This window comes from Chiloscyllium plagiosum, chromosome 22, assembly GCF_004010195.1.
Source record: "Chiloscyllium plagiosum isolate BGI_BamShark_2017 chromosome 22, ASM401019v2, whole genome shotgun sequence".
NCBI classification, from domain to species: domain Eukaryota; kingdom Metazoa; phylum Chordata; class Chondrichthyes; order Orectolobiformes; family Hemiscylliidae; genus Chiloscyllium; species Chiloscyllium plagiosum.
The window spans coordinates 46,784,268-46,803,442 of NC_057731.1; the positions used below are offsets into that span (position 1 = coordinate 46,784,268).

At 39.0% G+C, this 19,175-nt stretch overlaps 1 protein-coding gene across 1 annotated transcript in view; it reads right to left on the reverse strand.

Moving 5' to 3' along the window:
- Positions 1 to 19,175, reverse strand: part of LOC122561413 — a 100,935-nt gene that overhangs the window by 53,307 nt on the left and 28,453 nt on the right. Inside the window, exon 4 of the mRNA XM_043713174.1 lies at positions 18,381 to 18,480. Within this exon, the coding sequence (XP_043569109.1) occupies positions 18,381 to 18,480 (100 nt within the window). The remainder of the gene's footprint in view (positions 1 to 18,380; positions 18,481 to 19,175) is intronic.

Sequence of the window (19,175 nt, forward strand, 5' to 3'; positions counted from 1 at the left end):
AGGGCACCTCAGCACTCAAGGAGAATCAGTCTCTGACCTTTGGGTAAGCGTTCTCCAAAGTGGTCTTTGGACACAACACAAAATCACCAAGCAGAAACTGATAGCGAAGCTCCATACCCATGAAGACAGCCTCAACATCTTGAGTCTATGCGCACAACATGTAATTCCACCATACTGTTCTGTATTTGTAAAATCTTGCCTACTGTCCTGTTTTAACACCATCACCTTGATAAATTGTTATGATCTCTAACTTAATTAGTTTTTACAGTTTTGGATTACTTGTTACTCTGGTTAGACCCTCGACACACGCCTCTTACACCTGTCATGTTATTCCAGTCACTTAGTTTGCCTCCAGCACCACCTTATTTTTAATTTTTTGTAATTATCTCTCTGCCTCAATTAATTGGATTATAGGTCATTCCCTTCATTTACTATTCGGCTGTTGACAATTTACTCACATCGTCTAATACTCTGGGTCACCCGCAAAGACTTATTATTCGACACTCCATTCATACCAGTTGTTTGAGTTTTCGATTTCTCTGCCTATAAGTTCTGTGACATGGAGGAGCCGGTGTTGGACTGGGGTGGACAAAGTCAAAAAATCACATGACACCAGGTTGTTGTCCAATAGGTTTATTTGAAACCACAAGCTTTCACAGCCTTGCTTCCTTTTCAGGTAGCATGTGAGAGGGCATACATCAGTCATCAAATTTATAAATAAAAGATCAAAGGGTCATACAACTGATGCGAATGTAATGAACAAACCTAGATAGCTGTTAAGTCTTTAATCAGTTAGGATGGAGATGCAGGTTTCAATTAATATGTAAATTCCAGAATTTCTTTCAAGTCAGTGCCCCGAGATAACTTAAAGTCTTATCAGTATAAAAGAGGTGACATCTCAGGTCAGACAATGCATTTTAGGCACACAATCTTGTTTGGAGTTCATTTGCATCCTAATCTGGAGTCAAAGTGTTTTTATTTCTAAGGTAGGAATTTATAAAATGTCACTGTCTGCAGATTGAACAAAATAGAAAGAACCTGCAAATACAAATCTGCAAATGTAAATTCACCCCATAGATTTGTGTGTGCATGTGCTCGAGTGTGTGAGAGTCTGTGTACATGTTTGTGCTTTAGAGAGAAAGTGCATGAGAGTGACTGTGTGTCAGAGAGAGAGAGAGTGTGTGTGTGTATACGTGTGAGAGAGTGTATAGCACGGTGAGGTCCTGGTTGAGGCCATTGAACTTGACTGTCAGCTTCTGCTTAGTGACTCTGTACGTCTCAAAGTCCCCCTTAGAGGTCGCTGACCTGAAGATCAGAGGCCAAATATCCTTGGCTGCTGAAGTGTTCCCTCATTGGGAGGGAACATCCCCAGCTGGCGATTATTGTATGGTGTCCAATCACCTGTTGTCAGCCAATATACCATGCCTCGCAGCATCCTTGCATGCACTATATGAGATAGGCAACGTTGGCTGAATCACAAATAGATGACAAAGAGTACCTGCATCTGTGTCTCTTCACTTCACCTGACGAAGGGGCTGCACTCTGAAAGCTTGTGATTTCAAATAAACCTGTTGGACTAGAACCTGGATGCGTGTGACTTCTGACTCAGGAAGAGAACTTCAGTCTATCTAGTCTCTTCACAGCTGGATCACTAGATCAGGCAACATCCCAGTGAATCTCTTTTGCACATCTCCAGGGCAATCATGTCTTTCCTGTCGTATTTTTATATTAATTTCTAGGATGTGGGCATCACTAGCCAGGCCAGCATTTATTACTCAACCCTTATTGCCTTAAGGCAACCATATTGCTACAGAGTCATATGTAGGCCAGGTCAGGTAAGGACAATAGCTTCCTTCCCTAAAAGGATGTGAGTGAACCAGATGGATTTTTTTTCTGACAATTGACATTGGTTTCATTGTCATTATTAGATTCTGAATTCCAGATATCTACTGAACTTAAATGCCACCATCTGCGATGGCAGGATTCAAACCCGGGTGCCCAAAACATTACCAGGGTTTCTGGATTAATAATCTAGCAATAATAAGGCTATGTCGTCAGTTTCCTTAGTTTTAAATTTGTCTTATTTTTGTGCTGACCAAAACTATACAAAATACTCCAGCTGTGGCTTAACTATTGTGATATACAGCTCCATCATAACTTTTCTGTTTATATTCAATGTCTTGATTAGTAAAGTGTTCCATGTGCCTTCTTAACCAACTTATCTACACATCCTACTGCCTTCATAAATCTATAGACATGCATACCAAGGTCCCTCTGAGCTTCTGTACTTAAGATCCTATCATTCTGCATGCATTCTCATACTTCATTAGTACTCCCAAGGTCACTTGGAATACTGCATTCAATTCTGGTTTCCTTGCAATAGCAAGGATGTTGTGAAACTTGAAAGGATTCAGAAAAGATTTACAAGGATGTTGCAAGGATTGGAGGGTTTGAACTATAGGAAGAGGCTGAACAGGCTGGGGCAGTTTTCCTTGGAGTGAAGGAGACTGAGGGTGGCCTGATAGAGGTTTATAAAATCATGAGAGGCATGAATAGGATAAATAGACAATGTCTTTTCCCTGGGGTGGGGGAGTCCAGAACTAGAGGGCATAGGATTAAGGTGAGAGGGGAAAGATTTGAAAGAGATTAAGGGCAACCTTTTCACGCAGAGGGTGGTGCGTATATGAATTGAACTACCAGAGGAAGTGGTGGAGGCTGGTACAATTGCAACATTTAAAATGCATCTGGATGGGTACATGAATAGGAAGGGTCTGGAAGGAGATTGGACTAGATTAATTTAGGTTATCTGGTCAGGATGCATGAGTTGGAAGGGTCTATTTTCGTGCTGTACATCCCTAAATGTATTACCTCTTTTGTTTTTAAATTCCATTTACCACTGTTCAGCCTGTCTTTGTCTTCCTGTAGGCCAAGGCTTTCCTCAATATTTACCACATCACCAAGTTTCACAATATCTGCAATCTTCCTGATCATATCTCCAACATTCATGTCCAGATCATTAATGTACACAATAAACAGCAAAGTAGGCAGTGATACAAAACCCTATGATATAGGCTTCCAGTCACAAAAACACACTTTGACCATCACCCTTTGCTTCCTGTTGCGAAGCCAATGTTGCTGAACCTTGTCAGTAGCCTTACTAAAATCCATACCGATAACATCAACTATATGACCTTCATCTACACATCTAGTTACCTCCTCAAAAAAAATCTAATTTGTTGGACAGATCTTGCTCTTACAAAACCATGCTGACTATCCCTGATGAATGCATTTCTCTCCAAGTGGAGATTAATTCTGTCCCACAGGTTTTTTTCCAAGTTTTCCTACCTCAGATATTAGATTCATTGGCCTGTTGTTTCCTGGTTTATCCCTTTCACCCTTGTTTAACAGTGGTACCACATTAACCATCCCTTTGTCATCTCATATAGCCAGAAAAGAACTTAAAAGTGAATGTCAGACCCTCTGAAGCCTCCTCCTTTGTATCTCACAGCAACCTTGGATACATCTCATCAATATTTGGGAGGGTTATCTACTTTCAAGACTGCTAAAACCACTAATATTTCCACCTTCACAATATTAATTTGTTCAAGTATATCACAGCCCCACTCCCTGATTTGTCAGACTACCTCATCTTTCTCTATTGTGAACACAGATGCAAAATATTAATTTGAAACCTCAGCTGTCTCTTCCAGTTCCATACACAGGTTGCCACCTTGGTTACTGTTTGCCTGCTTATTCTCTTGCTCCTAATATGGATCTTACCACCATCATAAGGTTAGAAGTGGGCTTTTTTTTTAGCTTTGACAAAGGGTCAGTTAGACTCGAAACGTCAGCTCTTTTCTCTCCTTACAGATGCTGCCAGATCTGCTGCGATTTTCCAGCATTTTCTCTTTTGGTTTCAGACTCCAGCATCTGCAGTAATTTGCTTTTACTTTAGACGTGGGAATGTTTACCAATGATCAGCACCATTATTAAGTCCTCAGTAATCCATGTTCAAATGCAACAAGATATGAACAATATCCAGGCTTGGACTGATAAGTGTCAAGATTAGAGTGGTGCTGGGAAAGCACAGCAGGTCAGGCAGCATCCGAGCTGCAGGAAAATTGACGTTTTGGGCAAAAGCCCTTCATCAGGAATGAGGCAGGGAGCCTCCGGGGTGGAGAGATAAATGGGAGGGGTTGGGACTGGGGAAAAGGTAGCTAACAGTACAATAGGTGGATGGAGGTGGGGATGAAGATGATAGGTTGGAGAGGAGGGTGGAGCAGATAGGAGGGAAGGAAGATTGGCAGGTAGTACAGGTCTTGAAGGTGCTGAGCTGACAGGTTGGAATTGGGGTAAGGTGGGGGAGGGGAAATGAGGAACTGGTGAAGAGACTGACAAGTAACATTCGTACCTCACAAAATGCAGGGCAATAACCATCTCCAATAAGAAGCAATCTAACGACCGTCCCTTGACATTCAAGGTGTTACATCACTGAATCCCCTGCTATCAACATCCTGTGGGGTTACCATTGACCAGAAACTCAACTGGACTCACCATATATACAAAGTGGCTACAAGAGCAGGTCAGACACTAGGAATTCTGAGGCAATTAACTCACCTCCTGACTCCCCAAAGCCTTTCCAGGTACAAGACCCAAGTCGGGAGTATGATGGAGTACTCCTCACTTGCCTGGATGGGTGCAGCTCCAAATTACTCAAGAAGCTTGACACCATTCAGGATAAAGCAGCCTGCTTGATCAAAATCATGTCCACAACTATCCACTCCCTGATAGTCAATAGTAGCAGTGTGTACTAACTACAAGATGCTCTGCAGAAATTCACCAAAACTCCTTAGGCAGCACCTTCCAAAACTTCATGACTATTTTCACCTGGAAGGACAAGTGCATGGTAACATGATCACCTGCAAGTTTCTTTCCAAATCACTCACCATCTGACTTGGAAACATATTACTCTTCCTTCGGTGATGTTGGGTCAAGCTTCTGGAATTTCATCCTTAACAGCACTGAAAATCAACCTACAGCATGTGGACGGCAGTGGTTCATGAAGGCAGCTCACCACCACCTTCATAAGGGAAACTAGGAACAAGGAATAAATGCTAGCCAGCCAGCGATGCCCATGTTCCAGGAGTGAATTTAAAAAGCCTTTCAATTTTCCTAAACATTATCCACCAATGCTTTTTTTGCATGCCCGCTCTTACCTCTCCTAATTTTATTTTTAAACAATTCCCTGCATTTTCTGTATTATTCTAGGACATCGGCTGCTTTGAGTCTTTGATGTCTAACATAATCTTCTATTTTTCTCATTCAATCTTGTAAATCACTTGAAATCCAGGGTTTGTTGCCCTATGGGTCCCACCCTTCACCTTTATGGGAGCATGTTGGCCCTACACTTTCACTATTGACCTATTCAATAGGGTCCACTGCTCTGATATGGATTTTCCTGCAAGTATCTACACCCAGTCCACTTGTCCAGATGCTGCCCTTTTTTAAAATCAGGCTTCCCCCAATTTAGCATCTTCATTTCCAGTCCATCTTTGTCCTTAACCATTATTACTTTAAATATTATTGAGTTATGGTCACAATCACCAAACTGCTCCCTCATTGCCACATCTACCACTTGCCTGCCCCCATTCCCTAAAATTGGGTCTAGCACTTCCCCCGTCTTTTAGGATTTTATACATGCTGACTTTAAAAAGTTCTCCCAGATACATTTTAAGAATTCCACCCCCTCTAAGCCTTTCATAGGGTCTTATCCAGTTAATACTGAAGTCAAAGTCCCTAATATTACTCAACTATCTTTTTAATACATTTGAGATTTCCCTACATATCTGTTTTTCTATCTCTCCCTAACTGTTTGGGAATTCTATAATACACCTGAGCAAAGTAATTGCATCCTTTTTGTTTGCAGACTAACAAGTCATAGGCAGTTTTCCAGATGTGATATCACCAAAGCACTTAACAGTTGGAGCAAGAATGTAAGAACTAGGAGCAGGGGTATGCAATTCAAGCCCTTAAGCCTGTTCTGTCATTTAAGGCAAAAGTGAGGACTGGAGATGCTGGAAATCAGAGTCTAGATTAGAGTGGTGCAAGAAAAGCACAGCAGGTCAGGCAGCATCTGAGGAGTAGGAAATCGACGTTTCGGGCAAAAGCCCTCCATCAGGACTGAAGGCAGGGAGCCTCCGGGGTGGACAGAGGACTCTGTCATTTAATGCAATCATGACTGATCTCATCTTGGCTTTAACGCCTCTTTCCTTCCTGTTCCCCATAACCCTTTAACCCATTACTATTTAAAAATGTGTCTGTCTTTTCCCTAAATTATTCAGTGTCCTGGCATCCACTGCACTCTAGTCAATTCTACAGATTCATGATCCTTTTGAGAGAAGTAATTCTTCTTGTTTTCTATTTTAAATTCACTGTTCTTAAATTAAAGACCTCTCATTCTAGATTGCCCCACAAGTCATGTCATAGTGTCACAGAGATGTACAGCACAAAAACAGACCTTTCGGTCCAACTCGTCCATGCCAACCAGATATCCTAACATAATCTAGTCCCATTTGCCAGCACTTGGCTGATATTCCTCTAAACCGTTCCTATTCACATACTCATCCAGATGCCTTTTAAATGCTGTAATTGTACCCGCCTCCACCACTTCCTTTGGCAGCTCACCATTCTCTGTGCGAAAAAGTTGCCCCTTAGGTCCCTTTTATATCTTTCCCCTTTCACCCTAAACCTATGCCCTCTTGTTCTGGACTCCCCCACCCCAGGGAAAAGACTTTATTTATCCAATCCATGCCCCTCATGATTTTATGAACCTCTAAGCTAAGGAAACAAGTTATTTCAGTGAAGGAGTGTAGTTGTGTAAACTTCGAGACTAGAAATGTTTGGTTAATGATTTGCATTGGTTATTCAAAGCTAAGGATGGCCATTATCTCATCTGTGTGATGAATCAAGGAAAAGATGTCACAGCTCACAGGACAGGAACAAAGGAATAAAGTAGTCAGGTCAAACACAAATTTGAGAAGGAAGGGAGATTTCTCTGGATTTTCAGTAGCTGTTATCTAATGGGGTTGGGTTTTGCATTTGTTGCATATTTTGAAATCTTTCAACTATCATAATTAGCTTGGTTTTGGTTTATTTTATTTACTATTTCTTTTGTGTAATAAACGCCTGCTTTATTGCTTAAACCAAAATTACAGCTGGTGTATTTATGCTTTAGTAAAAGACAACCAATTTCTAAAAATGGCACAAAAATGATAAATATAACAAAACCAACTAACCTAGCACAAATGTGAAGTTGTGAATTGCAACTGTTTGAATATTAGTAGCAAGTCCAAATCCAGAGTAATCTATTGATAGTTTGAAAGCAAAGTAGGTAACAGAGAGGAAGATTATGAATTGATTAACCTGTTACAGAGCATAATTAGATTGCTGGTAACATATATACTAATGCTATTATTAGATTTATTTATTGATTATCGTATGTCACCATCGCCTCACCAGACCATAGGGCTGCTCTCTCATTAGAGAGAGATGACAGGTGGTGATTTAACCTGAGGGCCACCATACTCAAGCGAGAGGAGAGGTTAAGAAGGAGAAACCTTCACAGTAATCGCAGCCAGTGATGGGAACTGAACCCACACTGCTGTGCAAACCAAACATCCAGCCAACTGAGCTAAAACGACCCCCATTTAGTGATAATACTAAATATGTGATACGAAGTAAACATGATATTACATGATACTAAAATCAAACTGTCTAAAATGTTTTAGATATTTCCTAGCGTGTTTTATTTCAGGTCCCAAAAATAAATTGCTCCCATTCCAATCATTAGCTTCACCATGTTTCATTCAGAGACACAGCTCAAGCATTTGCTCACATGCTAGCTAAAGTCAGTAGGATTAGATATGAACATGGTGTTTCTTACAGATCATAAATTACACCCACCAAAGACAATATTGAATATGTTCTGGTATGTCACATCAAAATGTACATGTTAGGAAATCACAGCTTCTTTTTTCCTGGATCGAGACAAAATTTTAATATGAACTTATTAGCAGTAAGCAGCATGGCTTTGGGTGGAGGAGATCATGTCTAAAAAATCTCAATCAAGTTTGTGAATGCAGATGTGCTGGTGTTGGACTGGGGTGGGCAAGGTCAGAAGTCACATGACATCAGGTTATAGTCCAACAGGTTTATTTGAAATCACAAGCTTTTGGAGCACTGCCCCTTTGTCAGGTGAAGTGAAGAAAAGCATACAGGCACAGAATTTATTGTCAGAGAGATCAAAAGATTATACAACTAGCATGAGTTGAGTATCGAACAATAAGTCTCTGCGGGTGATCAAAAATGCCAGTGAGAGTAAAAAGTGTCTACAGTTGAACAGTAAGTGAAGGGGTTGATCTTATAATCCAGTTAATTGAGGCAGAGAGAAAATTACAAATATTAAAAATAAGGTAGTGCTGGAGACGAACCAAACAGCTGGAACAACATAACAGGTATAACAGGGTCGAGGGTCTAACCAAAGTAACAAGTAATTGAAAACTGTACAAATTAATTAAAGGTAGAGAGATCATACTTAATAAGGTGATGGCGTCAAAACAGGACAGTAAGGAAGACTTTACAAATACAGAGCAGTAAGGTGGGGTTATATTAGGGCGACATGAACTCAAGATCACAGTTGAGGTCGTCTTCATGGGTATGGAACTTGGCTATCAGTTTCTGCTCGGTGATTCTGCATTGCTGTGGATCACGATGGCTTCCTTGAAGGACACTTACCCGAAGACTGGAGGCCGAATATATGTTTCTATGAGTGAGATAATGGAAAATAATGGCTTTGTGATTATGACACTGGACTGGTAATCCAGTAGTTAATGTTCCAAGGACACATTCAAATTTCACAATGGCAGCTGGTAGCATTTAAATTAACAGATACGGAATTGACAACTTGCTTGAGTAATGACAACAATGGCAATCACCATCAATTCTTTTAAAGGACCCATCCACCTCACTAATTGCCAGTTCAGTGTCATAACTGTTACATCAACATTTTCCTCGATCTCATTCCTAGAAACAGAATATATGAGCAGGAGTAGGCCAGTCGAGTCTGCTCCACCATTCAATATGATCATGTCTGAACATCCAATTCAGTACCCTGTTTCTGCTTTCTTCAAATATCCTTTATCTCTTTAGGGAGGAAAATGTGCCTTCCTTACCTGGTCTGGCCAACATGGAACTTCAGACCCACAGCAATCTGGACCATTCTGAACTGTCCCAGCCAACCAATCAATTCAAGACCAATAAGGGACAGGCAATATTTTCCTTGCCAGCATTACCCATGAAAGAACAAATTCACAGAATTGTTCTCAGAACAAATGGCAGATACAGTGGGCCAAATAGCCTCCTTCTGTTTTGTAATTACTCATGATTCTGACTGCATTTTTATTTAACAAAATAGTTGCATTGCTTAGGTTCATGCACAATCCATGGACATAAATTATCATGCTAGTCAATTATCCTAGTCCTCAGTAATTGCAAGAAGTTCACAACCTAAGTTTTTGTGTTATATTCTTCTTATTGAAATACACTTAGTTTATGATCAAATGAATTCACAAAAACAAATATTTCAGTTAACTCATGTTTGTAAGCATCATATACATGTTTCAATATGATTATGTTTTTGTCTGGGCACTGAAATTTTAAAATAATAACAAAGAACTGATGTTTCATATTAAAAGGTGGGAACTCAAATTAATACCTAGCTAATAATAGCAACAATTCATATTTGCATTAATTTACTGCCTTTCAAGTCAAAGTTTAAAACATCTTCCATAATATTATTGCGTAGGCTAGTGAAATATTGTTATCACATGGAAACAATTGCAGGAAGGAAAAAAATGAATGATCAGAATAATTATATTTTGATGACATTACTTTTTGAAGAAATCTCAGCCAGGATACTTGTGGATCTCCATGCTATTTAATACTTACACAAGAACTTTTAATATCCAGTTGAAGAGTCTGACTGCCCTTTGGTTTAATTTCTCATCTACTTACCAACAATTCATCTTCAATTACAACATCAACTTAACAAAATTGGAATTTTAATAAAACATTTTGTTCAACTATTAACAAGTGTTTTATTCTACATGGCCAACTTATCTATTACAGTCAGGAAACCAACAAATGAGAACAGTTTGAAGGCTCTTAATGTAAAAAAAAAAATATTTCCTGTCTCTTAGTAAAACTGTAAAAAGAAGAAAGAGCAGGCAATCACAATCAGTCCAAATATATGGGTGATTAAAAAGAAAACCATTACCGGTATCATGGTGGTGTATCTCCCTCATTCTTCATGTAAAATGCTGTGTAAGCAGCTTTGTAAAAAAGGAAAACTTTTAAAAGTTAAAATCTACACACACAGGCCCTTTTTCAGTAAGTCAGGCCAACTCAATATAGCGTATGGCAAACAAATCTAAGATTCCCAACTCCAAACATATTTCTACCAACTGTCACAAGCACAGGTACCCAGCCCAAGAATGGACAATCAACTTAGATCTCAGCAATCAATATTTATACAGCTGGAGGGAGGTGTAAACAATATTTGATAGATATCGACATAGCCTTGTAATAATTTTTTATTTCTTTGAACAGTCTTTGCACTACCTGTTTAATTACATATGATTAAATGTAGAAAATAAGAGTTTGCTCGCAACTCGACCATTGAATCTGCTCTGCAATTTCAATATGATCTTGGCTGATCCTCTATTTCATATTCTCACTCTTTCTCTCTCTCCACGCACCTCATGGCCTCAAATATGTAGAAATGAAACTACAGGGTATTTCTTTTTTAAATATATTCAGTGGCTTGATTTCCACAGCTTTGTGTGGTGGAGAAATCCGCAGGCTCACCACTCAGTGAAAACAATTCTCCTCATCTCATTCCTAAATGGTTGGCCCCACATCCTGAGACTGTGACCCTTTAGAGTCATAGAGATGTACAGCACGGAAATAGACACTTCAGTCCAACTCATCCATGCCGACCACATATCCTAAATTAATCTAGTCCCATTTGCCAGCACTTGGCCATATCCCTCTCAACCCTTTCTATTCATATACCCATCTAGATGTCTTTCAAATGTTGTAATTGTACTAGCCTCCACCACTTCCTCTAGCAGCTCATTCCATACATGTCCCACCCTCTGCATTAAAACATTTCCCCTTAGGTCCCTTTTAAATCTTTCCCTTCTCACCCGAAACCTATGCCCTCTAGTTCTGGGCTCCCCCACTGCAGGGAAAAGATCATGCCTATTTACCCTATCCATGCCCCTCATGATTTTATAAACCTCTAAGGTCACCCCTCAGCCCCAGCCTGTTTAACCTTAAACCCTCCAACTCTGGCCACATCCTTGTAAATGTTTTCTGAACTCTTTCAGTTTCACAACATCCTTCCGATAGGAGGGAGACCTGAATTGCACGCAATATTCCAAAAGTGGCCTAACCAATGTCTTGTTCAGCCACAACATGACCTCCCAATTCCTACATCCAATGCTCTGACCAATAAAAGAAAGCATACCAAGCGTCGTTTTCTACCTTAGCTACCTGTGACTCTACCTTGTTCGAGATCAAGTCCCCCACCCCGAAAAGGGAAACATCACCCCTGCATCCAATTTTTTCACCCTATCAGAATTTTATGCTTCAATGAGACTCCTCTTATTTTTTTAAACTCCAGTGAATACAGTCTAGGAAACCAAATGACAATCTGCCAGGAATCATTCTGGTGAACATTTGCTGCATTCAGTCTATGGAAATATATCCCTTCTTAGGTAAAAAGGTCAAAATTGCACACATTATCCCTGGTGTAGTCTCACCAATGTTGTTCATGTTACTATAAGATATAATATTCGTATTCAAATCCTTTTGCAGTGTAGGACAGCATATCATTTGCATTTTAAAGCTCTTGTGGCACAGCAGTAATGCTCCTGTCTCTGAGCCAGAAGGCCCAAGCTCAAGAGCTACCTGTTCAAGAGGTGTATTATCAACATCTCAACAGGTTGACTAAAATTCTCCACTATTTGCTGCACCTACACGCTTGCTTTCAAATGAGTTGTGTACAAGAACTTGCAAAAAACATTTCCCAAACACATTTAAGTATTTCTCTGCGAATCTGCTTTTCTGAATGAAATGGATAACTTCACACATTCACATTATGATGCATCTGCCATCCTGCTCCCCCTGACTGGCTGTCCTTTTTCAGCACCATACTTTCCGACTCCGACCTCCAGTATCTGCAGTCCTCAATTTCTCCTAGTTGTGTAATGCATCTGCCATTTGTCTATTCATGCAACTTGTCTAAATCCCCTTGAACCCTCTTTACATCTCTCTTATCACTCTGAATTCCAAGTTGTTGTCAAATTTGGAAACATATTTGATTTCCTCATCCAAACTGTTGATATGTTAAGAATAGCAGTACCCCATTGTTCACCACCTTCCACACTGAAAAAGAGACAATTATTTCTCTTTAAAACAAAGTGCTGGAGAAATAGGGATCTAGCAGCATCTGTGGAGATAAAGAGAGTCACTGTTTCAAGTCTAATATGACTCCTCTTCACAACACAGTAGATTTGGTCAGCAACAAGGAACTACTGTATGTCGTGTCTGCCAATTAATTCTTAATCCATGCCAGTATATAACCCTAATCCATGAACTTCAAATTTGCACTCTAATCTCTCTGGGATTTTACCAAAACCTTTCTGAAAATTCATATATACCACAGCCACTGATTCTCTCTTGCCTATTCACCAGTTACATTCTCAAAATACGTAGTAGGTTTGTCAAACATGATTTCCCTTGCATAAATCCATGTTGACACAGCCTAACTATTTTCTAAGTTATCACATCCTTTACAGCAGACTCTAACACTTTCCCTCCTCATGTTAAGCTAACTGGTCTATAAGTATGTTTTCTCTCTCCCTCCTTTTATTAACAAATGGGACTATATTTGCAACAATCCAAGCTACCAAAACGGTTCCAGAATCTAGAGTATTTTGTGCGCATTCACTGTTCCCATAGCAATGGCATTTTCTTTAATATCCAGATATGTATATTATCAGGCCCTGGAGATTTATTAGCTTTCAGTCCCATTAGAATCCCTGTGCAGAAAGAGACTGTGTGACCCATCAAGTCTGCACTAACCTTACAAAGAGCATCCCACATCCCCATCATATTCTCGTAACCCCACGTTTACTATGGCTAATTTACCACCTACAAAACCAGTTTTCTTTCTGTCTTTGCCTATGTTTGACTATGTGTGGGGAGAGGTTAGAAGATGGTTAGAGCTTTAACTAGTAGAACCATCTGTTGATAATTCATAGCTTATTTTTAATGAAGTGTTTTTGTAAAGTAAACGGACCTGATCAATGTTTTCTGTTCACTTGATTCCAATAAACAGATCACTGTGCATGCTGTGATTAAAGCATTAAGTTTTGTGGTAATCCCAGAGAAGTGGGACTTGAGATCAGCACATTTTCTCTATCCTTAATTTTTTTTGTTGCTATGGCTGGGCTACTTTTCCATTTTTTTGGCCTGGACGGAATGCATTCATTCATTCTATCATTATCAGCCATTTCCTACCCACCATCATATCTTGTAATAAGGTTACCAACTCACCCTTAAATCTTAATATTTTCTTTGTTTACATCAGAAACCAAGATTTCTGATGTTGATACCATTTGTTAAATTAAGGACATAGATTTCAGTAAGGGACAGGAAATTTAAATGATATGAAGGAAAGTTTTCACACCTGGAAGATGGTGGGAATCTGGAACTCACTGTGTGACAGTGTGGTAGAGGCAGAAGCCTTCATGACATTAAAGAAGTATTTATATGTGCTGTTGTAATGCCAAGGCATACAAGGCTCTAGCCCAGGTGCTGAAAAACAAGTTTTGTTTTTGACCAGCACAGACTCTATGGTGTAAGGGCTTTTTTCCATGCCGTGAGCTCCTATGATTCTATGGCAATGGCTATGACTATGAATGAATATGGTTGATTGCTTAAAACTCTATAAAAGGGGCATTTTTTATTTTCAAAAAGATGTTTTCAAAGCCTCTGAATACTGGTCTATTTCAGGATCATTTCCAAAGACCTGCCAATGGCTCAAAGATTGTATACATTGTGGATACTGAGAAAAGTGGTATGGAGGAGCTATAACAGGCATGAAGAGTAGGTAGGGGTCTGGTAAGGCTATGAGGGCCCGTTATTGATTATTAAAAATGAGCTGATGTCCTGATAAATAGAGACAGGCCTTTCAACCTCTCCATTTGCTCATCTCCAGAAAAGGCATGCCCAACTCCATCCCGCTTTTCCTCCAATCAAAAATATGGAGAGCAAGGGCTTTCTTAAGAGAGATCGATGAGTGGAGTCAGGCACACTTCTGACCTGCATGAAAATCCAGCCCACAGTATAGTAAAAATTCATGCTGATTTTCCAAAGCTGCAAATAAGAAATTTTCTAAAATAAGTAAATTTTACCACACATAATCCTGATCACTCTTCTATTGGAAGGGTGTTGTTAAACTTGAGAGGGTAGAGAAAAAATTTGCAAGCATGGTGCCGAGACTGGAGGGTTTGAGCTATAGGGAGAGGCTGAATAGGCTGGGGTTATTTTCCCTACAGCATCAGAGACTAAGGGGTGACCTTATAGAGGTTTATAAAATCATGAGGGACATGGGTAGGATGAATAGCTAAGGTCTTTTTCCTAGGGTGGGGAGTCCAAATCTAGAGGCTAGGTTTAAGGTAAGAGGGGAAAGATTTAAAAAAGACCTGAGGGGTAACATTTTCCACGCAGAGGGTGGTGCGTATATGGAATGAGCTAGCAGAGGAAATGGTGGAGGCTGGTACAATTACAACATTTAAAAGGCATCTGGATGGATATATGAACAGGAAGGATCTGGAGGGATATGAGCGAACTGCTGGAAAATGGCAATTAGGTCAGATTGGGATGTCTGATTAGTGCAGCTAAGTTGGACCGAAGGGTCTGTTTCCATGCTCTATGACTCTAAGATACTATATTATCACCATGGTATTAATAGAAGCAATCCAATAGTGACATATAAATAAAATTAACATTACAACTGACTATGCGAAAGTGAGGACTGCAGATGCTGGAGATTAGAGTCGAGAGCGTGGTGCTGAAAAAGAACAACAGGTCAGGCAACATCCAAGGAGCAGGAGAATGGACATTTCGGGCAAAAGCCCTTCATCAGGAATGATCCTTCCTCAAGGGTTTTTGCCCGAAACATTGACTTTCCTGCTCCTTGGATGCTGCCCAACCTGCTGTGCTTTTCCAGCAACACACTCTCAATTACAAATGACAATGCCATTCTAGAATACAATATTATCCAATTCATAATCTATTACAATACTATACTGCATGTTTGCCATGGACTTTTGTCAACAATTGCAGTTCTATATTACAAGTTATCTGTAGTAAAAAGGCAATGTACTAAATATCCTGAAATCAAAAAGAATAATGCTCAAAACTCCCACTCTTCCATAGGGCTACACTTTGTCAATTTACTTAACTCCTGATTACAAGCAATCTTGTCAATATTTTAATGCAGGTAATGTGCAGTGCCAATATTTTCAGAGGCAGTAAAATGATTTGTTAGTTACTTGGTCTTTACTGTTCTAAGAAAAAAAGGCATTAAAAGTAGTCCACAAAATAAAGCAAATAATCCACATTCTTCACAATACACTGCACAAGCCAACTTAGTTAGTGGCTTCATCACGAGGAAGTTGATACCTTAAAAAAAACCTTGATGTTAACACAAAGAAATTGAATGTACATTGTGAAATGCACTACGTAAGAATACCCGAAAATACATCATTAGCTCATAAAATACTTTCAAAATGTAATCACTTTGTAATAAATGGACAGTGGACAATTAATATTATTTTAGCAACTTGGAAGAGAACGTCAATGTTGTCATGACAAAAATCATAAGACATGCAAGTTATATTTGTAAAGTAGGTTTAAATGATAACCCTGTACTGAAGGGAACAACAGGTAAGGAAGAGGAATGTTCCCCACCCTTTGGCACAGAAGCCAATTGTCTGCCTTCCATTTCTACCCTACTCAAGTTAGTTAGTAACACAGACCGAGAATCAATAGCGAGACATTCCTGTACAGTTGGGGTACAGTTGTACTCATCGGTTTCTATTAATATTCTTATCAACCAGGGAAAGATATATTTTTAATCTGTAGCCTAACACGGAAGTATGAACATCAGAAGATCCCAGACTGAATCATTGCGGAGTTTACTGAGCTTAGATTACATGGACTAGTGACAAGCATTAATCTCAGCTCTTCGTGGCTGCAAAGGAACATCCTATGATAAGATCATGAGATCTCAGACTATACCATGGAAATAAGACAACTTTCTCTCACAATACCATTATTATATTTTTTGCATAAAGCAGTAGCTTTCTTAAAGTCACAGATAAGGTTATATTCCGCAGAGTTTGTGTCAACAGGAGTTCTGGTCTAATTTGACAGCTGAATGCACAATAACACAAAGCCTTATCGACTTGGATTCAGATTCTTCGTGAGCTTTCCTGTACTTAGACTTCGTAAGTCAAAGTCAGCTGGAATGGACCAACATAAAGTAGACTAAAACAGTGCACAAAGAGCATGTGATTTGGTATTTGAAGCATTTATCACTGGCCGTTCTAAGCTTAGTTCAGCACTTATTTTTCTAAAACACTCCATTGAATGAGTTTTCATAAATAAAAGCAATTTTAGCACAAGGACACCTCCAATATATCCTACAACCTCATTCTTCCCCCAGTTCTTTCAAACTTTTCCTTTATATAAAAAAAAACTTACCCCATTCCTTTTTTAAATGAACTGTAATTCTACTTCAACAGTCACTCACACTGAAGCATCCAACTGTCCAATAGACAGTTCAAAAATCCTCCTCCTCCCCCTCCCTCAATTTTTTTCGAAAAGGAATCTCAGTTTCCATTTCTGTTTAACTGCAATAAAATCCCCAAGCTTCACTCATTCGTTAAATGGCTGCTTTGAAATTGGCTCTTTACTCATTATCTTGCTGTTTTTCTTTTTCTGGCTCTGCAGAAAATGTTGCTACTCTCATCCTATCATATTCACAGTTTCACTTCTCTTTCGCAATCCTCCCAAATCTTATTCCAGTCGCCTCCTTTCCCATTGCAACCCTATACTAATTCCCCCATCTCCTCTCAATTATTCCCAATTTTCTGCGTTGCTCACATCAGTGTCCAAAATATTAATATTTAATTCCCTGCGACTTCAGGACGTTCCTGGAGAATTGGCAACCCAATCACTTATGATTATCTTCTCAATCTCAGCCATTTAAAAAAGGTACAGGAAGCACCAAGATACAGTGCAATTCTTGGATCCATGCTCACGTTGTTTGTTGAATTCAGTGGAGTAGTGTTCAGATGAATTTCTTCACATTTTCTGTACTGCTGAAATCAAATAACTTGTATACTTGGCATACATCCTTGCATTTAAACAAATTAGAATTTTTAAAAATTTTAACTCTACAAATGCATTAAGAAATCCCAAATGTTTTGTATGACAATAAATTGTATATTACAGATGTTTCTCATTAATAACATTACAAAAAGAATATATTACATTGGAACAGAAGTCTTGTACAATGAGAACAGCATAACACCATCAATTAGGCTAAATGCTCACACATATCACTATAAACGAAAGGCAGTCAAACAGTTTTTGCTTCTTCCCAATTCATTGAGTATTTGTGTTGGTCTTTGAATTTATGGATTTTTTTTGGAACCTTGTGAATGAGTTTAGATGACTTGAAATAATGTCCAGAGAATAAATACAATTCTTGTTATGCTGAATACTGTTTATGAAGCAAATTCTGAAGCACTTTCATTTATGTTCAACATTAAAATTCTGATTATTAAGTCTGTAAGGGAAATAGGATTATTTTCTTTGATTATCATGACTAACTACATCAAGCAAACAAGGTTGACAAAATACCTACAAGAATGGAAAAATACCTAAATAACTGACTTCTTCAGAAAAGGAAGGGAACAAGTTTTTATTTCACTGAGATAAAAAGGTAATAAATCAGTTAGTTCACTCTGCAACTGATTTTTACCTTAAATGGAGATTTGACTAATTTCCTGGTTATCTACCAATACCTTGCTATTGGTGCATTGTTAAATTTAAAAAAGAGAAAATTCCTTAATTAAGAACACAGCTGAAGGAATACCCAGTGTTCTCAGTGATAACCTAATGCAAACTAATACAAAAGAAAATGCTTAAAAGACACAATTAAAGGCAAACTTCATGCTCACCCTTTAGCTAGAACAGTAGATGTAGAACAACCCAGGGTCTTGCCTGTGGAAACACTGCGGGCAGAAGGATTTTTCTTAGTAGACAAATCAAGCACTCCATCTGGAAAAGGAAACAAATGTCAAAAAGTCCAATGACAGATTAATGGGGGAACAGTTATACATTTCTTTGAAAGTTTACGTATAATCAAAAATCCCTACAGTGTAGTAGCAAGCCATTCAGACCATCGAGCCCACACCGAACCTCAGAAGAGCATCCCACCCAGACATCCCAACCCTACCTCAGTAACCCCGCATTTCCCATTGCTAATTTACCTAACCTGCACATCCCTGGACATTATGGGTGATTTAACATGGCCAATTCACCTAACCTGCACATCTTTGGACATGTTGGTATAAAATACTAAGAAAATTATATTAGCAAGAGATAAAAATCTAGTTCATTTCAAGCGAAACACCAACCGTGCAAGACAATTTCATGATTATAGCTTTTTGAAGTCACAATCAAGCGAACAGCACCCATAAACTCTACAATTTTAATGCTAACAATAACCAAACATCAGAATCATTTGCTTCTGGTTGTTGCAGCTTGATTATTATTTCCAAAGCAACAGTACCCATCTCCTTTCCAGTGATTCAGAAATGAGGCTCGCAATCCACATTCAATATTGTCTCCTAGATACTTTCAACAACTCTCACCAAATATAGTCCATAACCCCAGGAAATACATAGACAAGTTGTTTTTTTCCCCTCCCAGTTTGAATTCCAGTTGGATTCTGGGTTACTCATTTTATTTAG